Below are 23,587 nucleotides of genomic sequence, written 5' to 3' on the forward strand. Positions count from 1 at the left end.
GAAGTTTCTATTCCATACAGATGAATGGAATTTGAGCCATCTGTGCTTATCTTCTTCACCAGCTTGGAGTTCCTACATGTTTCCATTGCCTTTTCCATTCTCCCATAGATCTTTCTCAGATTTAAGTTTCATTAGGCCTCTGCTGATTGAGGAGCCCTGCCCTATGGCCTCAGATCATACCCGTAACCCAGCATATTTCCAGCTGTTAGGGCCACATACCTCATTTATGTCCCCCTTGGGCTAAGCAGCTTTAGCTTCTGCATAGAAATACGAATTCCTTCTCTGTTTGGCCCCTGAAAAATTGTCTTCTGTCTCCAAAAACTCTGCTTTGTACTTTCAAGAATGTTTTTTTTAAGAATGTTTTTATGGGGATCCCTGGGTAGCGCAGTGGTTTGGCACCTGCCTTTGGCCCAGGGCGCAATCCTGGAGATCCAGGATCGAATCCCACGTCAGGCTCCCGGTGCATGGAGCCTGCTTCTCCCTCTGCCTCTCTCTCTCTCTCTCTCTCTCTCTCTCTCTCTCCGTGTGACTATCATAAATAAATAAAAATTTAAAAAAAATTAAAAAAAAGAATGTTTTTATGAAGTACTTTTATTTATTTATTTTTATGAAGTACTTTTAAACTGATATTTCTAGGAGTTTGGAGTATGGGAGAGTGATTCCAGTGTGGCTTTCTCCGCCATCTTGACTTGTAGCTCTCATCAAGATTTCTAAAGTGTGTTTTCTTCCATTCCTCTCTTGCCCCCATTGAGGGCTTGGAGTCATAAGTGGGTTTAATTTTGGAGAAACTGGTACCCCTTCAGGTGGGTTCACTTTTGGCCCTGCAAAGACAGTAACCACCACTTCAGCTATCGGGTTTACATTCTCTACACCTGGTGCAAGAGGGTTTAAGTTTAGGACTCTACCCCAACCAGTTATAAATAAGTAAGTACCTCTTCTACTGCCCTGTTCTCATTCAGTAATGCAGCTCCAGCTTCACAGACCAAACCATTCAGCTTTGGAATACAAGTTGTTATCACCTCCTGCCACAGAAGAAACTGGGTTTTCTCTTAGGGTAAGAGCAGTACAGTTTGATTCTTTTAGTGGTAACAAAGGTCATCATCTCAAAGATAAACTTTCCATTTAGAGTATGGAAGGGCTAAAGAAATGGTGTGGTATTTCTAAGTCAACTATTTGGAATTATACCCCTCATTTCCAAGATAGTCTTATAAATTGAAGCCATATAAGATTTAAGGCACAAGGCACATTGAATTCTGATCTGTGATTTCCCTTCATTTTGTGTGAGCCATAGGAGGAGTGCTCACTGAGTTTTGGACATAAATCATCTTGAAATCAGGCTACTTGATTAAGTGTCTCTCTCTCTCTTAAGAGATCATTATAATATACATTCTTCCCTCTCGCGTTTCAGAATTTGAAAGGGAGCACTCTTCATGCCTTTATTTTTTTTTAATTTTTATTTATTTATGATAGTCACACAGAGAGGGAGAGAGAGGCAGAGACATAGGCAGAGGAAGAAGCAGGCTCCATGCACCGGGAGCCCGACGTGGGATTTGATCCCGGGTCTCCAGGATCGCGCCCTGGGCCAAAGGCAGGCGCCAAACCGCTGTGCCACCCAGGGATCCCTCTTCATGCCTTTGAAAAAAATCCAGATGGATCCAGCCATTTCTTTTGGTAGTACCTGGTGGTCCAATGAAAAGCTGGAGTATTCTCTCTGGAATTCTCCCTGATTCTGTTAGTATCTAATAGCTTGTAATATCTGGTTATCTTCCCTTCCATACTGAGATGAAAACCTATAGAACAAAATCTCACAAACTATTCATATTTGAAACTTAATTTGTTGTGACTATGTTATCTAGCTGTCGTTTAATGTGTCAGAACTATTATATTGATTTTTTTCCATATTTCTTTTTTTTTTTAATTTTTATTTATTTATGATAGTCACAGAGAGAGAGAGAGAGGCGCAGAGACACAGGCAGAGGGAGAAGCAGGCTCAATGCACCGGGAGCCCGATGTGGGATTCGATCCCGGGTCTCCAGGATCACGCCCTGGGCCAAAGGCAGGCGCCAAACCTCTGCGCCACCCAGGGATCCCTTTTTCCATATTTCTATTTAGAATAAGTGCACCAAAATTAAACTTGGGCAATACTTGCTCTCTCATACAACCTGCAGTGATTACAGGAGCTTCAAGGCTGAGTACCAGCACTCTTACCAACACCTTAACATGCAGTGTCCCATCGTACTGGGTGACAGCGTCCAGCCTTTTGTTTTTGGCTCTGCTATCACCTCTGCTACTGAGTCTGCAACTGCCACAGGGTTCTCATTCATCAGTGGAAGTGGAATTTCAGTGCTGTCTCTGCAGTGGAGAACACAGCATTTGTAGCATTACCCCTCACTCCTGCTACTCAGCCTCTAGTGGCACAACTGCCACACAACCAATTGTTTTCTTCAGTTTTGGTGGGTAGCCTGCACATGTGGTTGGAACTCTGCTCCCCAGTGGAGAAGCACAGTATTCAAGACTGATTTTGAGATTCTTTTTTAGATTGCTTCAAATCCAAATATGACTCACTTCTCTTGCTGGAGTTTAATGTAATTGATAAATGTGATAGATATTAAGTCCAAACTGCTCCTTCTGGTGTTGCAGTTTTAGGTTTAGAACCAAAGAATGTTTATAGATCTTGGAAACTAGCCCTTTATCTGATATTGCCCTACGACCCAGCAATTGTACTGCTGGGGATTTACCCCAAAGATACAGATGCAATGAAACGCCGGGACACCTGCACCCCAATGTTTATAGCAGCAATGTCCACAATAGCCAAACTGGAAGGAGCCTCGGTGTCCATCGAAAGATGAATGGATAAAGAAGATGTGGTTTATGTATACAATGGAATATTACTCAGCCATTAGAAACGACAAATACCCACCATTTGCTTCGAGTGGATGGAACTGGAGGGTATTATGCTGAGTGAAATAAGTCAATTGGAGAAGGACAAACATTATATGTTCTCATTCATTTGGGGAATATAAAAAATAGTGAAAGGGAATGAAGGGGAAAGGAGAAAAACATGAGTGGGAAATATCAGAAAGGGTGACAGAACATGAAAGACTCCTAACTCCGGGAAACGAACTAGGGGTGATGGAAGGGGAGGTGGGTGGGGGGTGGGGGTGATGGGCACTGAGGGGGGCACTTGATGCGATGAGCACTGGGTGTTATTCTATATGTTGGCAAATTGAACACCAATAAAAAAATAAATTTACATAAAAAAAGAACCAAAGAATGTTTGTTTTGGAAAAAGTTACAACCTTCTGGAACCAGCAGTTGAGACAAATCTGCATTTAGTAACGAGAGTTATACTGAAATGTTTTGATCAATTGTTTAATGCTCGTTTTTAACAAGTTTATTCTTATTCACAGTCTGTTGATATGTTCTGTTTTCCATTTTGAAAATAAAACTTCTGAAATGTAATTTATCAGGAGGTACAAGAGAACAGGAAAGTGGTTTTAGAGTGATGTAAAATTTTAGAGAATATTAATAATGCAATAAGTCACTTCTATGGCATGATTGGAGAATGACAAAATATTTTGGCTGGTAGAAACATCTTACACGTGTGGGTTACCAGTTTCTAAATAATTACGATTCAATAAAATACATTTGACCTATATTGAACATTAATGAGAAGGCATTTAAGATCTTACTAAACCAAAATGCAGTTAATAGAGTTCTGATTTATAACCCATATAAACTTGATTTTATTGCAGATATTTTAGAACTTGGGAAATGTGCTGAGTAAGATACTAATACATTTATTAACACATAATTTATTAATAAATTAATACATGTATTAATAAATTAATACACATTAATACATTTTATATTATAGTGTAGTTTATTAAATTAGATATTCATAGTAATAATTTCAGAGCTTTTGGGAACAACCAAAATGGAAAAATATTTTTAAAATTATAGATAATATAGAACTAAGTTATTTATAAATCATAGTTGTGATAGAACCAATTTTCATTGATTGGTATAGCATTGTAGGACATGAAGAGATGAAGTGGAACATTGAAATAATTATGCTAGAATATTTTGTTACTGCCTTGGGAAGGGCATCATTTTAATTGTATACAAATGAATTTTTGGTGTTAGAAATAATACACTCACTCTCAAATAAATTTAAAAAATAGAAATAATGCATATCTGTTATTTTAAAAAATCTAGGAAATAAGTGTTTGAGTCTTGGCTCTGTTCATTAGTAGTTCTGTGACCTTGGGCAAGTTATTTTAGCCTCTCAGTGATTGGTTTATTCATCTGTAAGTGCTCAGCACATACCACAACAATCCTACCTCATAGGATTCTATAAGTTAATATAGGTGAAATGCGTAGAACCTTGTCTGACATGTAATAGGCTCTCAGAGGTAGCTGTCGTTGTTTTTATGAAAATGTACATTTCCCTACAGTGTTAAGTATGTTGGATATTATCCTTTTTGTGTGTTTGTTTTTTAATGTGATAGCTTAACAGTGGAAATAATATCAGCATAATCTTGATTTACGTTTCTTTACTAATAGGATTACTTCTTTTTGAATTATTTATTGAGTAATTGTATTTGTGTGTGTGTGAGAGAAAGAATTGAATAAATTCCTTGTTTGTATCTTTTGCTCAGTTTTCCAATATGGTATTTATTTTTTCTTATTGATAATGCAGCTACAGTATTTTAACCCTTTGATATTTGTACTTGAAGTATTTTCCTAGTTTATTTACATTTTATTTTTCTAAGAGTTTTTATAGATATTAAAATATCCTAATTTTTTTAATTAAGCTTTTTATTTTGCCATAATTGTGGATTCTCATGCTGTTTTAAGAGGTAATAAAGATTCCACATACCCTTTGTCCATTTTCTTCCAGTAGTAACATCTTGCATAACTATCACACAGTATCACAGACTGGATGTTGATATTGATCATTGAGATATAGACTAGTCCTATCACTACAGGGATGCTCCATTTTGCCCCTTCAGAGCAACTGTTACTATAATTTTGTAATTTTCAAAATGTTATATAAATGGAATCAATATGAGATATTTTAGGAATAGCTTTTTTCACTCAGCATAATTTTCCATAGATTCAACCAGATTGTTGTATCAGTTGTTTGTTTTATTGATGCATAGTATTCCATGGTGTGGATGTACTGCAGTTTATGTAACTATTTTCCCATGGATGGCTATTTGTGTTGTTTCTACTTTTTGGCCATTATGAGTAAAGCTGCTATGAACATTTATGTACAGGTTTTTTTGTGAACATAAGTCTTCATTTCTCTTGGATAAATGCCCAGGAGTACAATTGCTGGATCATATGGTAGTTGTATATTCAATCTTATAAGAAATTGCTGAACTGTCTTCCATAATGGCTGTACCATTTTACATACCCATCAGCAAGTATGTGTAATCCACTTTCTCTGCTCTTTCACTATCATTTGGTATTATCACTATTTTTCATTTTAGCCATTCTTGCAAATAGTGATATCATATTGTGGTTTTTATTTATATTTCTCTAAGGGCTAATGATGTTGAACATCTTTTCCTGTGCTTATTTGTCATCTGTATATCCAATCTGTCCATGTCTTTTAGAGTCTGAAAAAAAGCATTAAAAAATAGTGAAGTATTATATGGGTCCTTTTTACAAAGGGACTTGGGAAATGTCAGTGGATAATAGGGTTTTACAAAAGACAGAGTGCTGATCAACTGGGATTTTTTTCTCTGGTTAGATTTACACCTGAGTATATCTCTTTTTTTAAAGTGATTGTAAATGGTACTGTATTTTTAATCTCATATTCACTTATTTATTGCTAGTATGTAGAAATATAATTGATTTTGTATGTTTATCTTGTATCCTATGACCTTGCTGAACTCATTTATTCTAGGAAGGGTTTTTTTTTTTTTTTTTTTGTAGATGTCATCTGAAAATAGGGAAAATTTCACTTCTTCCTCTCCAGTTTAGATATTTCCCCCCCTTGCTTTAATGTAGTAGCTAAAAGTCCTAATACTATATTGGATAAGAGTGATGAGTCCAATCTTAGGGAGAAACATCTAGTTTCTCATTAAGTATGGTGTTAGCTGTAGTTTTTTTTATAGATGCCCTTAATCAAGTTGAAGATGTTCCCATCTATTCCTAGCTTTTTGAGACTTTTACCATAACGGAGTTTTGAATTTTATAAAAGCTTTTTCTTCATTAGGTAATATGGTCATGTGGATCACACTGATTGCTTTTTCAAATATTATACCAACCTTGCATCCCTAGAATAAATCCCACTTGGTTGTGGTCTATAACCCTTTTATAGATTGCCAAATTCTATTTTCTTGTATTTTGTTTGATTTTTTATTCTTTCATTCATATTCATAAGAGATACTGGTCTGCAGCTTTCTTTTTTATTTTGTCTTTTTTTTATCAAACAATGATACTGGTTTCATAAATTAAGTTGGGAAGTGTTTCTCCTGTTTTATTTTCTGAAAGAAATTCTTTAAACATTTAGTAGAATTATCCAGTGAACCCATCTAGACCTCAAGATTTTTTTTTTAGGAATTTTAAAATTATGAGTAAATTCTTAACAGTTATAGGGTTACTCAAATTATCTATTCCGTATTAGTGACTTATGGTAGTTTGTATGTTTTGAGTTGGACCATTTCTTTTGCATTTTCAGTTTTTAAACTTTTTAAAAAATATTTTATTTATTTATCCATGAGAGACACAGAGAGAAAAGCAGAGACATAGGCAGAGGGAGAAGCAGGCTCCACGCAGGGAGCCCAATGTGGGACTCAATCCCAAATCTGAGGATCATGCCCTGAACCAAAGGCAGATGCTCAACCGCTGAGCCACCCAGGCGTCCCTTCTTTACATTTTCAAATTTGTGGTCATAGTATTATTCTTTGGACGTCCACATGGTGTGTCATGATCTCTTGTTTCATTACTGATATTGGTAATTGTATCTTTCCTCTGTTTTCTTTTTCAACCTTAGAGGTTTGTTAATTTTATTGATGTTTCAGGGGTCAACTCTTTGTATCATTGATTTTTTTCTATTTTTTTGTTTTCCATTTCATTGATATTTGCTCATTATTTCCTCCTGCTTGCTTTGCATTTATTTTGCTCTTTTACTAGATTTTTAGGTGAGAGTTTGGATGATTGATTAGAAATTTTTCTTCTGTTTTTAATTTTTAAAATTGAGAGATAATTGACATTATATTAGTTTCAGGTGTAGAACATAATGATTCACTATATGTATATATTATGAAATGATCAAATAAGTCTAGTTAACATCCATCACCACACAGTTACAATTTTTTTCCTTGTGATTAGAGCTTTTAAGATCTATTTACTCTCTTAGCAACTTTCAAATATACACTAGTATTAACTATTGTCACCATGCTGTACATCTTCTTTTATAATGTGTACATTTACTGCTATAAATTTCCCTGCCAGCAGTGCTTTAACTACATCCCACAAATTATGGTATGATGTATTTTCTTTTTTTGTATGATGTATTTTCATTTTCATTCAATTCAATGTATTTTTAATTTTTTTGTTGAAAAAAAATTTTTGTTGAGACTTCCTCTTTGACCCATGGGTTATTTCAGTGTGTGTTTAGTTTCCAAATGTTTGGAGATTTTCCTATTTTTTGCTTTTGATTTCTAGTTCCATTCTATTGTAGTTGAAGAATATACTGAATCATTTCTAGTCTTTTAAATTAGTTGAAGTTTGTTTTATGGTCCCAAATAAGGTCTATCTTGGTATATGTTCTGGGGCACTTGGAAATAATGTATTCTGCTTTATAGGATGAAGCGTTTTATAAAGGACAATTAGATTCTGATGGTTAATGGTTTTGATGAGGTCTATATCCTTGTTGAGTTTCTGTCTAGTTCTATCAATTGGAAAGAGAAGGGTGTTGGAATTTCTAACTGGGATAGTGGATTTATCTATTTCTCCTTTCACTTTTATCAGTTTTTGATTCACATATTTTGAAGCTCTGTTGTTTAGTATATATATACAATTGCTAACATTTATTGGGGAATTAGGCCTGTATGTAATATCATTATGTAATATGCCCCTCTGGTAAGTTTTTGCTCTGAAGTCTACTTTGATAATAATATATCCATTCCTACTTAATATTGTATAGTATTTCTTTTCCATCTTTTTATTCTTGACTTGCCTCTATCGTTTTTGAAGTGAGTTTCTTATAAACAACATAGAATTGGGTCATAGTTTTTTAATACCCTCTGTCAATCTCACTTTTTTAAAAGATTTTATTTATTTATTCATGAGAGACACACAGAGAGAGGCAGAGACATAGGCAGAGGGAGAAGCAGGCTCCCTGAAGGGATTTGATCCTGGGACTGAGATCATGCCCTGAGCTGAAGGCAGACACTCAACGACTGAACCACCCAGACGTCCCTGTCAATCTCACTTTTAATTGGATTATTTAGACCATTTACATTTTCTGTTATTATTGCTATGTTAGGGCTTACATCTGCCACTTAATTTTTTTGTTTTGTTTATATTTTTCATTCTTCTATTTTCTGTTTCCTGCCTTACTATTGATTACTTGAACATGTTTTAGAATTCCATTTTGGTTTAATTATAGTATTTGTGAGAATACCTCTTTGTACGGCTTTTTTAGTGGTACACACATATATAGTCTACTTGTCATTTTACCTGTTTTTGTGAGATATAAAAGCCTTTCTCACGGTGCCTGGGTGGCTCAGTCAGTTAAGTGTCCTACTTTTGGTTGCAGCTAAGGTCTTGATCTCAGGGTCATGAATTCAAGCTCTGAGTTGGACTCTATGCAGGGCATGGAGCCTACTTTAAAAAAAAACCTTTCTTCCTGTATATCCCTTAACCCACCCTTACTTGTAATGTAATTGTCTTAAATTATTTTATCTACATAGATTTAGAACCATATCAGCCTGGGTTATAATTTTTGTTTAAACCATCAAACATAATTTTAAAAACTTAAGACAAACAGGAAAATCTATTGTATTTACCCATATTTTTGCTTTTCTATTTGTTGTTTCTTCCTCCCTGAGGTTCCAAGATTCCTTCTTTTGTCATTTCCTTTCTGTTTAGAGAATTTCCTTTAGCTGTCCATTTAAGGTGGTCCGTTGGCAACAAATTCTTGGAGTTTTCCTTTTCAGTATCTTAATTTCCTCTTCATTCCTAGAGGATATTTTCACTAGCTATAGGATTCTGGGTTGGCAGTTCTTTTCAGTACTTGAAAAATACAGTGATACTTTGTTCTTGCCATGATGTATCATCATGGTTTCTGATGATAAATCTGTCATTTAAGTAGTTTTCCCTCTATAAGTTAGATGCTATGTTTCTCTTGCTGCTTTTCAAGATTTTTTTTTAATATCTTGGTGTAGACATCTATTGTTCTATCATCTGTTTCAGTGATTCTTATCTATCTGCTCTGTTCTCCCTAATCTTTTCACTTAGCTTTACATTTTGGTTATTGTTTTTTTTTTCAGTTTTCAAATTTCCATTTGGTTCCTCTTCATATCTTCTGTTTCCTTGCTGACGTTTTCTATAAATTTCTTTTCTTTTTTTACCCCCCGTTAAGGCTATTTTTTCACGTTTCAAGCGTGTTTAGTTTCTTGTTGATGCATTATTATCACAGATGCTTTCGGTCTTTGCCAGTTAATTCTAATATTTCTGTCATCTTGGTATTCTCATTTTTCACTCAGTTTGAGGCCTTCCTGGTTCTCGGTAGGATGAGTGTTTAATTGAAACCTGGACGTTTTCATATTATATTATGAAACTCTGAATCTGATTTACACTTTTTTTTGCTTTAGCTGGTTTAATTTGACATTGCTTTAGCAGCAGAAGAAAAGGGTGCTGCTTTGTTACTCTAAGGTGGGAGTAGAACTTCATTTCTCCCTTGTGTCTCCATTGCTAACCAAGGCATGGGTCTCCTAGTTACTGGTGGGTGAGGATGGAAATTTCTGCTCCCAGTGTGGTTTTCAGTGTCACTGTAAGGAGAGGATTCATACACTGCTGTCAGGGATGAAAAACCTGGCTCCCTACTTGACCTTCTCTGATACCACTCTGGTGGGGTATTAGGACACCTCATTCCAGTCTCATACGGGTAGAGAAGTTTAGGCTCCTTGCTTAGTGTTTAGTAAGTAGGAAATGGGGCCACAGTGTTTTGTGTGGTGTTTGATTATACTAGAGTGGTTATTGTCTAAAAGTTTTCTGTCTTATTTGTCTGCTCCTTTCCTTGTCTTTCGTCTACAGAGCAGGCTTTTATTAGGGCTTTTATGGGTAGGATCTATATCCATTGTTATATCAACATTGCTAGCCTATTCAACTCCAAGCCTGGGAAAGACAGTACAAAAAGAAAGCCTGTATCATTCCTTGGGTCTCAAGATCTCTGTTTGCCTTCTTCTCACCCTTTCTTAGAGTCTTCTTATGTTTGTTTTATATATAACGTTTTAGTTAAACAGGGGTTTTATTTGAATAAGGAAAAGTACATGTATCCTATTTTCCTGGAAGTCCTTAATTTAATTTTTATATTTTAACATCTCTTAATCTCCTGAGTTTCTCTCTCTGGCCAAATAGACTTTTTCATCTCGAGATCCTTAATTTTTTTTAAGATTTTATTTGTTTGTTTGTTTATTTATTTATTTATTCATGAGAGACACACACAGAGAGAGAGGCAGAGACATAGGCAGAGGGAGAAGCAGGCTCCATGCAGGAAGCCCTATGTGGGACTCCATTCTGGAACTCCAGGATCATGCACTGAGCTAAAGGCAGGCGCTCAACCACTGAGCCAGCCGGGTGTCCCCCTTAGTTCTTTTTATACTTTTATTATGGCTTATATTTTTAAGGAATCATTTTTTTCATAAATGATTAGTGAGTAAAACCATTATATTTCATTAAATAGCAATTCTTTTCTATTGATTTGAGATGCTGTCTTCCACATACAGCAAATTATATATGATTAGTTCTACTTCCAGACTTCCTATTCTCTTCTATTGATCTGCCCTTTATAGTTCTAATATCACCATTTTAGTTATTGTAGCATGCCCCACTATCTTGTAGCATAGGGCCACCTTTCCCAGTCCTGTTAAGAAAAATCTTGACTATTTTCTAGGGCCAACAATTTATTAAAATAGTTGGTTGACAGCCTGGGTAGCTCAATCAGTTAAGCATCTGACTTTTTGTTTGTTTGTTTTGTTTTTTAAATTGAAGTTTGATTTACCAACATATAGTATAATACCTCAGTGCCCATTACCCAGTTACCCCATACCCCTGCCTGCCTCCCTTTCCACTATCCTTTGTTCATTTCCCAGAGTTAGGAGTGTCTCATGGTTTGTCACCCTCTCTAATTTTTCCCACTTATTTTCCCTCCTTTCCCTTATAATCCCTTTCACTATTTCTTATATTCCCCATATGAGTGAAACCATATGATGATTGTCCTTCTCTAATTGACTTATTTCACTGAGCATGATATCCTCCAGTTCCATCCACATTGAACCAAATAGTGGATATTCATCCTTTCTAATGGCTAGGTAATATTCCTTTGTGTATGTGTATATATATACACAATGAAGGACATCGAGGCTCCTTCCACAGTTTGGCTATTGTGGACATTGCTGCTATAAACATTGGGGTGCTAGTGTCCTAGCATTTCACTGCCTCTGTATCTTTGGGATAAATACCCAGTAGAAGCATCTGACTTTAGCTCAGCTCGTGATCTCAGGGTCCTGGGATTGAGCCCCACGTAGGGCTCCCCAGTCAGTGGGGAGTCTGCTTGTCCCTCTGCCCCTCACACCACTCATGTTTTTTTTTCTCTCTCTCTCTCAAATAAATAAAATCTGTAAAATAGTTGGCAGTTTCTAATGTTCTTAAACATCAAGGAATTAAGGGTGATTTGGGTATCCTTAGTACTAGATGGAGAAAATTATATAAACCCTTCCTCTAGTCCAGTGGTTCTCAACTGGAGATGATTTTGCCCCCCTGTCCTATTTTTGGTTGTTGAGACTGGGGAGGTGCTACTGGCAGTAGTGGGTAGAGTCCAGGGATGCTGTTGACCTTGGAAATAAAACAGCCACTTATTTTGCCAGCAAGATATGTTTGAATAGCAGAGGAATTACAATTTGGGACAAGCAGTGTATGGCAAAACCACAGGCAAGTCTGGAGAACAAAGGAGGAGAAAGCCCTTTTCTAGAGGAAAGGGGGGAGTTGGGAGGGGCTGTTGTAAACCGAAAGTCCATTGGAGTTAATTGGGAGATTGAAGTGTGTGGCTTTTCATTCACTGAGTTTTGGAAGTCTCTCATTGGCTGGGCTGTTGTTGAGCAAGGAGAAAATCTTCCTCCTGCTGGAGTAGTAAAATAGGTTTGTTTTCTTGTTTTCCTTTTGGGCCTGCAAATGGCTGCAATAAGTGGTATGATGTGAGAGCTCCCTCTCCTGGCCTCCCAACCCCATTTTAAATGAAGTTTCTTTTATTCAGTTTCACACTGCAAAATATCCTGCAGTGCACATAAAAGAAAACCTTGTGTCCCCTACACTCAGTACCTCTGACACCAGATAGGAGAGGTTCTTCCCACACTAATCAATTCTCCAATTCTGGACACCAGCTGGGTTTCCTACATTTAGTTATGATGCTCATTACCTGGAGTTACCACAGACCACACATTTTAAGGTCTCAGTTCCACAACTGTCTACTACTTCAGAAAACAATTGTGAGCTCCAGGTTATGTCATTTGTACTTCTCACCAACTTCTTAGAAGTTGGGGGTTCCCATGACCCCCTCCTTGGGTCACTAATGTGCTAGAACAACTCACAGAACTCTAGAAAATCCTTTACTTACAATTACTGGTTTATTATAAATGTTACAACTTAGGAACAACCAAATAGAAGAGATACACAAGGCAAGGTATGGGGGAGCGGCCTAGATCTTCCATGTCTTTTCCAGGTGTTGTCACTGTTTTAGCACCTCCATGTGTTCACCAACCCAGAAGCCCTCCAAACCCCCTCATTTAGGGTATTGATGGAGGTTCTATTAAGTAGGCATGATTGATTAAATCATTGGCCAGTGGTGACTGAACTCAATCTTTAGCACCTCCCATTTCCAGAGGTTAGAGGGTGGGGTAAAAGTTCTAACCCTCTCATCACTTGGTTGGTTCCTCTGGTAACCAGGGCCCATCCTTAAGGGCTCCTTAAACTTCACCTTATTAACATAAATCAGGTTTGGTTGTTAAGGGCTTGTTATAAATAACCAGAGGCTCCTTTCACCTTTATTGCTTCTGGAGCTATTTCAGGAACAGGGGACAAAAGCCAAATATTATAACAAAAGATGTCCCTAACACTTTTGTCACTTAGGAAATTACAAGGGTTTCAGGACCTGTCCAGGAAAGGGGACACAGAGTAAATATACATTTCTTATTATATCCCAGCATAGGCTAGTCCTCTGCAACAAAGAATTACCTGGCCCCAAATGTCAGTAGTGCCATGTTGAATAACCTTGCTCTAGTTCTATGATTAGGAAAACAAAACCATCTCTTAAATCCTTTCTTATTTAAGAGAAAGATTCCTCTAACTTAAAAGCAAATCATATTAAATGGCACTTGCTTCCTTAGTTACCTCTGGGTATATGATTTAAGGTCAGGCCCTGAAATTATGCCAGTACCCAAGACAAATGATCAGGATTTAAAATATGGGCATAAATCAAGTGCAAATTCAATTAGCACTAGTGAAGAAGTTTCAATAATATGGCCAGTTATAAATACAAACATCAATAGTGTGCCCATGTTTAAGCAATAGTAATTGGTAAATATATATAATGAGAAAAGGTCCATCAACAATTTCAACCAAAAATTCAAAATGCCTAGCAATAAACTTTTAAAATCTGCATGGCCTATATAAAGATAACTCCAAAATTCTACTGAGGAATATAATAGAAGACATTAATAAATGAAGACACCTAGTGAAGGCACAGACTTGATATACAAGATTGTCATTTATCTCCACATTAACCTACACATTTAATGTAATTCTTAAAAAACCATAATGGGAATTGTTAAAAAACAAAATTCAATCAAGTAAATTTGAAGATCCAATTGGCTTTTTAAGCAATTCATGAATTGGGCAGCATCCCATCTAGCAAGAAGAGTGATGCTCTGAGAAATTGTACAAAATGAAAGGTCTATGTGGGAATGAGGGTCGGGCAAGAAGTTACTAGTAAAAGAAAAGAAAGGTTTCTGGCCAGATGTCTTTTGGGTGGAAGGAAACAGCAGGGTTGTTTTTTTTTTATCATGCAGATTACCTCCCTTAGTGCTGATCAGGAAATTTCAGATTGAGTTTTGAAAGGTCACATTTCTGGAAAAGATTGAAACTATAATTGAGTTGAGTGGTTTCCTGTGGTGGTGAACAAATCACTCCCAAATTGGGCTTTTTTTTTTGAGGAAGGAAGGGAAAAGTGGGACTTGACTATAGTTGAATCTAAAGTTTAAATGGGGAAATAAATACATGAGACTAGTTAACTCCCCACCTTTTTTTGAAAGTGCACATACACTTTGGGGGCAGGGGGAGGGTCAGAGGGAGAGGGAGAAAGAGAAATCCTTTTTTTTAAGATTTTATTTATTTATTCATGAGACACACACACACACACACACACACACGAGGCAGAGACACAGGCAGAGAGAAGCAGGCTCCACGCAGGGAGCCCGACATGGGACACCATCCCAGGTCTCCAGGATCAGGCCCTGGGCTGAAGGTGGCGCTAAACCGCTGAGTCACCTGGGCTGCCCAAGAGAAAGAAAAATCTTAAGCAGGCTCCACGCCCAGCCCAGCACAGTGCCCAGTGTTGGGGCTCAATCTCAGGACCCTGAGATCATTACCTGAGCTGAAATCAAGAGTTGGTTGTTCAACCAACTGAGCAACCCAGGCACCCCTCAACTCTTGTTTTTATTTTTTTTTAAATAGGAAAGAGACACTTCTCTTTTTTTTTTTTTTAGTTTTTTTTTAATTATTTTTTTATTTATGATAGTCACAGAGAGAGAGAGAGAGAGAGAGGCAGAGACACAGGCAGAGGGAGAAGCAGGCTCTATGCACCGGGAGCCCGATGTGGGATTTGATCCCGGGTCTCCAGGATTGCTCCCTGGGCCAAAGGCAGGCACCAAACCGCTGCGCCACTCAGGGATCCCTCAACTCTTGTTTTTTGAGGAAGTAATGATGGAGTACTTGTAGGAAAATACATAAAAATGTATGTTAACTTTATTCTCTTCCTATAAATTTAAAATATTGTGTAACAAAATAAATAAATAAATAAAATATTGTGTAACATAAGAGCACATGAATTCTAGTGCTGTAATAATTGAAACTTTCTTGTAGAACATTGATAGAAAAATTAATGAAAAAATTTAAAGTACAGAAATAAACCTGGGTCTATGAAGATGGCATTTCAAATCTGTGGGGAGAGAGGATGCAGTAGTGAGTAAATGAATTTCAGTAGCTGGCTAAACAGCTGATTTGGGGGAAAGGGGATTAATTTTTGCCTAAGAAGATCATCAAAAAGAAAACCACAGGGCCAAAATGGTATCACGTAGGTGAAGGCCCCAAGTCAGTAAACCAGGCCTTAACACCTAATCCAACTGCAGTTTCAACTTCCCCCAGAAATCTAAGTCTTAACTAGCCAATCAGGAATTTTCTGATAAGCACCAATGAGGTAATCTGTCAGTGGGCCCTCTCAATCTCCTGAAAGAAGATGAGGTCATCTGCATCAAAAGATTCCCTGCCCTTTCCCCTAAGAGAAGGTTATCTTGCCTGAAACAATTCTTTCTTTTCTTTGCTTATCATTTTCTTGCCCCACCTTCCTTCCTATAAAAACCTTCCATTTTGTACAATTCCTTTGAGTGCCTCTCTACCTGCTAGATGAGATACTGCCAGATTCATGAATTAATAAAGCCAGTTAGTAGATCTTCAAATTTACTCCACTGAATTTTGTTTTTTTAAGAAGAGCAACCAAAAGAAATACTGGGTGATTTAACGATAGAAAATGAAACAATAAACATTTTTTTAAAAGCATAGGTAAATATGAAAATATGTAAATAATATGTCTTGGGTTGGGGAAAGGACCTTTATGTATAATTTAAAAACATGTAATATATTCAGTCAGATGGTTCAAAAATAAGACTGTACATAGTACACCTAGGTATACTATGTCCCATCTACCTGGTATTACCCCTACTCCCTCCACTCCCTCCATTCAACTGACCACTGTAATTGTATGTGTCCTTGTATATATCTTTCCACAGTTTCTTCATGGATTTGCTAGCAAATAAAAAATATTCTTAAGCCCTCTACCTTTATTTTTGTTTACATAAATGATGCATACACAGTACTCTGTACCTTGCCTTTTTAATCTTACAAACTTTATACACTTACTTTAAACATTTTGGAGATCTTTTCACATCCGTCAGTATATAGACAGCGCCCTCAGTATTTTTTGTTGCAACATAGAATCCCATGGCCTAGACGTGCTATAATTTATCTAGTCCTTTGCTGCTAGGCATTTAGGTTGTTTCCTCATTTACTAATACAAACAGTGATGTCATGGCTCTCATTTTACATGTCTTTTTATTTTTTATTCTTTTTAAAGATTTTATTTATTCATGACAGAGAGAGAGAGACAGACAGACAGACAGACAGACACAGGCAGAGGAAGAAGCAGGCTCCATGCAGGGAGCCTGACGTGGGACTCGATCCTGGGTCTCCAGGATCACACCCTGGGCTGAAGGCAGCCCTAAACCACTGGGCCACCAGGGCTGCCCTACATGTCATTTTATATGCAAGTGCATCTTCACTGATACATTTTGAGAAGAAATATTAGTGGCTCAAAAGATAGGTTCATTTAGAATTTTTCGAACATTGGCCACTTGTTTTCCAGAGGGATTATACCAATTTACGTTCCTGTTAGGACCCTCAGAAGCTGTTTGTTTGTTCACAGTGTCTTTAACACAGTGTGTTTGTTACTAGTTTTTTATTTCTTACCATCTGTTTGGTGAAATTGTTCTCAATATAGTTATAATTTGTGATTTTCTCCTAAAAACTAGGTTAAACACCTTTTATATCTTTAAGAGGGGAAGGCATTAGAAACATAATATGGAGCCATAAACCAGAAAGGAAAAAATGATGGAAAGATTTGACTACATAAAACATAAAACCGAAATAAAAACACAAATGACAAACTGGGGTTGGGAAATTTTTGCAACATTTTTTAGAGGGGGGAGGGGCAAAAGGAGAGTGAGAGAGAGAGATTCTTAAGCAGGCTCCATACCCAGCATGAGATGGATGCTGGGCTCTATCTCACAGCCCTGAGATCATGACGTGAGCTGAAATCAAGAGTCAGTCGCTCAAACTGACTGAGCCACTCAGGCATCCTACAACATTTGACTAAGTAGCCTTGATATATGTTTCGATAATAAGACAATACTCTAATGAGAAAATCAGCAGATGACATGAATAGCCAATTTTGAATGAGGAAATTAAAGTAGCCATTAAACCCATAATAAAAATTTAGCCTCACTACTTGGTAATGAATTATAAATATTAGAACATCTTTTCTGTAAAACTGGCCATCTCTTTAAAAGTACACTACACGTTTCTAGATGAAACAGGGATACTCTACAATACACATTTTAAATGGTTGAAGGTATGTGGTAATGTTTCCAATTCCTTCCCAGCATCTCTCTGTCCCCTTCACCATCAGTGACCCTAGATCTTTTGGATAGCAGAGTCTTGTTATGTATTGCCATGAGTTGTTCAGCAGTTGGATGTAGGCAGCAACAGATTCAAGTGCAGTTCCTTATTAAGTACTTTTTCTTTTTGAAGAGGAAATAAAATGTAATTATATATTGGAGTCTGGAAAAAATGGGTTCAATTCAGCGGCAACTTTCATTGGGCACTTACTACCATGTGCCATGTACAATGGTCTAGAAAGGGGATGAAAAGATAAACTTCATTTTTAGTTAACCAGTGAATCTCATTTGTGTCTTTATATACTTCATTTCTCTAGCTCTATTTTTTTATACATTTTCCTTGAAATTTTAAAGAGGCGGGTAATCTGTTCTTAAAACTTTATCCCAGACTTCTATTTATTCCTTTTTTCAGAGTTTTATTATTATGTAATTCATATGCCATCTAATTTACCCATTGAAAACATACAATTAATTGGCTTTTAGTATATTCACCGAGTTGTGCAGTCATTACTGCAGTCAATTTTAGAATATTTTCATCTCCCTTAGAGGAAACTCCATACCCATTAGTAGTCACTGTCTATTCTTCCCTCCCCCCAGTCCCTGACAACCATTCATCTGCTTTCTGGCTCTAGATTCCCCTATTCTGGACATGTCATCTAAAAGGAATCATAAAATATGTGCTCTTTTGTGATTAACTTCTCTCACTCAGCATAATGTTTTTAAGAGCTCATCTGTGTTTTAGCATATCACAGTGTTGCTTTTCCTTTTTGTGGCCAAATAAAATTCTGTTGTATGGATATACCACATTTTATTTATTCATTCATCAGTTGATATTCATTTGGGCCATTTCTACCTTTTATCAGTAAGGAGTAATGCTGCTATGAACATTCATGCACATGCTGTTGTGTGGATATATGTTTTCATTTCTCTTGTGTAGATACCTAGGAGTAGCATTACTAGATCATATGACAATTCTATATTTAACACATTGAGGAAATGCTAGACAGTTTTCCAAAGTGGCTGTACCATCTTACCTTCCCATCAGCATTGTGTGAGGTTCCCAATTTCTCCACGTCCTCACCAACACTTGATATTTGACTTTTTGATTATAGACATCTTAGTTGGTATGAAGTAGACTCTCATTGTGGTTTTGATTTTTAATTTCCTAATGACTAATGACCTCGAGTCTGTTTTCATGCGTTAGATAGATGGCCATTTACATCAGCAACTTGGCATCTTTTCAACCGTTCTTTTGTAGTCCCATCTCCCTCTGGACACAGGCTGGAAAGAATCTCTACTTTTAAGGATTTGCGTCATTAGATTTTGCTTACCTGGATAATCCAGGATAATCTCCCTATCTCAAGGTACTGAACCTTAATCACATCTGTAAAGGCCTTTTTGTGAAGTAAGGTAATATGTTGCAGGCTCTGGGTATTAGGAGGCAGCTATCTTTGGGGACCATTTTTCTGTCTACCATACCATCTTAAAAATACTAAATCTTCTGATCCACAAACATGATATATTTCCATTTATTTAGGATGTCTTTAATTTCTTGCAGTGATGTTTTCTATTTTCCCGGGTATAAGTCTTGCATGCACTTCTCTTGCTAGATTTGCTCCTAAGTATTTTTGAGAAATTATTAGTGGAATGATATTCTTAATTTCATTTGTGGATTATTCATTGCCAGTATATAGAATTGTAATTCATTTTATTTGTGTTGGTCTTGAATCCTGCAAATTTACTGAGCTTGTTTGATGTTCTAATAGATTTTTTTGTGGCTGCCATAGAATTTTCTATGTTCATGATCAAGTCACCTGTGAATAGAAATAGGTTTATTTCTTCCTTTTTGACCTAGATGCCATTTATTTTTGTTTTCTTATCTAATTGTTCTCTCTAGAACTTCTAATGTATTGTTTGGAAGAGCAGACATCTTTGGTTCATTCTTAATAATAGTGGGAAAGTATGCAGTTTTTTTTATCATTAAATGTGATGTTAGCTGTGGTTTTTTCGTAAGTGCCCTTTATCATGTTGGAGAAGTTCCCTTCTCTTTGTAGTTTGTTAAGCATTTTCATCATGAAGCTGTGTTCAATTTTCTCAAATGCTTTTTCTACTTCTGTTGAGATGATCCTGCTTTTTAAAAATAATAGCATAATAGAGGTATAATTCACATATCTTAAAATTCACCCTTTTAAAGTGTGTAATTCAGTCTTTTTAAAAAAACATTCACAGAGAGTAACCATCATCACGGTGCAATTCCAAAATATTTTTATTACCCCAAAAAGAAACCTGGTACCCATTAGCAGTCACCCCCCCCCCCAATTACCCACTCCCAGCTCCTAGCATGTACTAATCTATGTCTTTTGATTTGCCTATTTTGGACATTTCTTATAAATGGAATCATACAATATGTAGCCTTTTGTGCCTGGCTTCTTTCATTTAGGATGATATTTTCAAGATTCATCCAAGGTGAGTACTTGGTTCTTCTGATCTCAGGCGGAGGACTATTCAGCTTTTTCTTTCCCTCATTGCCCCTGGTAAACTAGCTGGCCTACAGCCTCAACTGTTACTCTTATGGAGCTACTTGTTTCCTCTAAATTGCTTAGCACCAAAAAAAAAAATTGCTTAGCACCAAAATCTCCACTTTCTTTGAGATAGAGTCCTTTGGCTTTAATTTCCTCATACTCCTTTTTTTTCCCCCTCATACTCCTTTTCAAATAAAGTCAATTCTTTTGGGTATAGCTTGGGAGCTCTCTCTGTTTTTAGGGGCCTCCTTTTACCCCTGGGCAAAATCTTTGAAATAGTGCTTTGGGCACTGTGCAGGGCCAGTTTCCTCTGACCCTCTTGCTTATCACTTCAGGCATGGAACCTCAGTGCTATAAGGCAGTCAGAGTAGGGGTGATGGGCCTCCTGTATTCTTAACCTGTTGTGCCTGGTGTAGGGCCTCTGTCCTATGAATGAGGGCTGACTAAAGGAAGGGAGTCCCTCAACTTTTGGCTGTACTCACCAGGAATTTCAACCCATTAAATCTTTGTTGGAGGTGATTTGCTGGCTGCTTGCCTTGCCCAGTGAAATATTATATCCCTTAGTTGGGATATGGGGCCATGCCACTATTGTTGGCCATTCCTGCCTGGAGTGTGACTTTCTTCAAGGTTGGGGGGGGCAGTATAGAGGGAAGGTAGGGAGTGGGTTGTGGTTCATATTCTAGACTCCCACTGGTATAACTGAATCTTAGCAGATTTTCTTGAATAAATGTTCTTTATTTGCTGTGTATCTTTAGGATGATTTCCTGAGATTTCAAATTGTTTTTATTATGTTATTGTTGTTGTTGTTATTATTATTATTACCAGTTATGGTTGTTTCACTGAGGAATAGGTCCCCAGGACTTCTTGTGTTGCAGTTCTAGAAGTGGATCCGATCCCCCACTTAAATTTACTTTTTCAGTAAAGTAGAATTTCTTATGATGGTGCTAGAAGGCTGGCTGTGCTAAGCAGTACTGATAAAGTATTTTTTTTTAAATCAGGCTTTTATTATGTTTTATTTATTAGATTTCAGAGTATCTGATTTTCCTTGATTTGTTTCAGTTTCTTCATATAAATGTACCTTGTTATAATGGTGTTTTATGTTTGAAAAATTATTCTTTGGTGACATATTTTTCTGCTTGTTACTTAGATTTTTAGGTTTGGCTTCAGCATCGGCTGCTGACGCCACTACTTGTTCAGGCACCATGCTGTTTACTTCAACGTCAAATGCTTCTACTTCTGCTGCTGCTACTGGGCTCTCTTGTAAGTTACTGGTTGCAAAGAAAATATTGTTATTTCGCATCCAGCCATTTAACTCACTTTGCCAATATAAGCTATGGAACTCTTGGATCTCATAAATTATCATTAAGCTCCAACCCATCTGTAATTGCTAATATCAATAGTAGTTTTGCTTCAGAACCTAATTGTCATGGCTTTAGCTGTGAATTTTGTGTTAACATGATTATTCCAGCTTAAAGTTACAATTTTAAGCATATAATTAATTAACATTGTAATGTTTTGAAACAACTTCTTGAAGCTAATGGGAATAGGAATTGTGGGAGTTTTGCCAAGTATGTCTGAAGGGAAGAAGTCTTATTATCCATGTGAATAAGATAAAATGGGAATTAAATGTTGGAGCCTTGCTATCATGTGTCTTTTTAGATAGAGCAGGTTTGTGGTCCTTACATTTTATCTATCAGAAGTGATGGATGACAGAAGGACCAGTTTTAGGTTTTAATTGACAGTGTGTGTTGCCTTGTGGCTTCTCTCCATGAAGAGGAACATCTGGATGCTTTGAGCTGAGAAGTGGGATATTAATTATCTTGTAATCCCAATTTCTTTGCTATATATCTTACATTAGTACAATAACAGATGTTGAGCAATTCTTTCTTACAGGTCCATATAAGCTGACTCTGCTTTTGAGATATCTTCACAGTACCATGACATTTATCATTAGACTTCGTTATTTTAATTCTAGCTGTAATATGATCCCCGGACAGCCCTATTATAGCAAGATTGTCACATTCCTGGGAATAAAACTTTCTGGGAATTACTCATGCCTAGTTCAGGGTGAAAAATAATGGTCTGTCATCCCTATCCTCTTGTGAAGTTGGCATAGTTACACTTGGGTTGTATTTTCTACCTAATAGACTTCCAATTTTGAGACACAATTAGCCTTTTGATACATGTAAGCAATATCCTTGTCCACCACAACAGATTTTGTGAATATGACCATGCCTGAGGCTGAAAGTTATAATTGTTGAATGCATTCCATTTTCAGCCAAAGACTTGCCCTCTGACCTCTGGCAGGCTTGTTTTCATTCCTGTCTTTGAGGTCCTTGCCAAATGAAAAGAATTCTCAACCATAGTATATGTAACCTCAATGAGGTAAAACATATATAAAGTTAACTTATTTTAAGTGTACAATTCAGTGATCTTAATAACTATATATCTTACATTAGTACAATAACAGCAAATGTTGAGCAATTCTTTCTTACAGGTCCATATAAGCTGACTCTGCTTTTGAGATATCTTCACAGTACCATGACATTCTAGTTTTAGAATATTTCTGTCATCCAAATAAGATCTCTCAGTCTCAGATGACTACTAATCTATCTTCTGTCTCTGTAGATTTGCCTTTTCTGCACATTTCTTATAAATGGATTTACCATAGGTTTTTTTTGGAGTTTATCCAGAAGTTTCTAAAAGGCTCTTCAGATGAAAAAGACTCTATAAATTATTCACTGTTTTTAAATTAAAGTGTAATGGGTAATATTATGTTATTCTCTGCAGTTGGTGCTCCAGCAACTTCAATGGGCACATTTGGTGGCATAACTTTGGGATTTGGATTAAAATTCCCTGGAGCAGGTGGAGCAGCTCATACTGCATCTAGTAAGATTTTAGAATTACTGGGGTGTATGCTGTGTTTGGATACTCATTGGAAATGTGCTGTGTAACAAGCAGTAAGTAAGTTGTATTCCATAGTTTTTAGGACTAAGTAAGTTTTGATCATTTCATCATAGTATGCAAAAGGTACACCAATAGTGATGATTGCCAAAGTGTAGTGAGACATTTGATACCAATGATGCTACTTTCTTTGAGATGACCATAATCAATGCTGCTATCAAATTCTTGTCAACTTTTAAATTTAATAATTTTTATTATTGAGCATAGTGTTTACATTGACCCAGTATATTAGGATTGATAGTTCTTTTTCCCTTATGCTTAATTTAATTTTGACCTGTGTTAAAGTCGACCTTCTGCAAAATTGATTACAAGAGTTTCCATCCTAAATTTGTTTCTGCCAGTTAGGAGATAGTTAGG

General features: G+C 36.6%; 1 protein-coding gene across 9 annotated transcripts in view; it reads left to right on the forward strand.

The window, feature by feature from the left end:
- Nucleotides 1-23,587, forward strand: part of NUP62CL (nucleoporin 62 C-terminal like) — a 94,564-nt gene that overhangs the window by 32,637 nt on the left and 38,340 nt on the right. For 6 of the 9 annotated variants that reach the window (XM_077890011.1, XM_077890008.1, XM_077890012.1 and 3 more), the window contains 2 exons: nucleotides 21,414-21,526; nucleotides 23,057-23,155. In XM_077890011.1, the coding sequence (XP_077746137.1) occupies nucleotides 21,414-21,526; nucleotides 23,057-23,155 (212 nt within the window). The remainder of the gene's footprint in view (nucleotides 1-21,413; nucleotides 21,527-23,056; nucleotides 23,156-23,587) is intronic. The other 3 variants (XM_077890014.1, XM_077890015.1, XM_077890007.1) reach the window with 1 other exon arrangement.

Source organism: Canis aureus, chromosome X, assembly GCF_053574225.1.
Source record: "Canis aureus isolate CA01 chromosome X, VMU_Caureus_v.1.0, whole genome shotgun sequence".
NCBI classification, from domain to species: domain Eukaryota; kingdom Metazoa; phylum Chordata; class Mammalia; order Carnivora; family Canidae; genus Canis; species Canis aureus.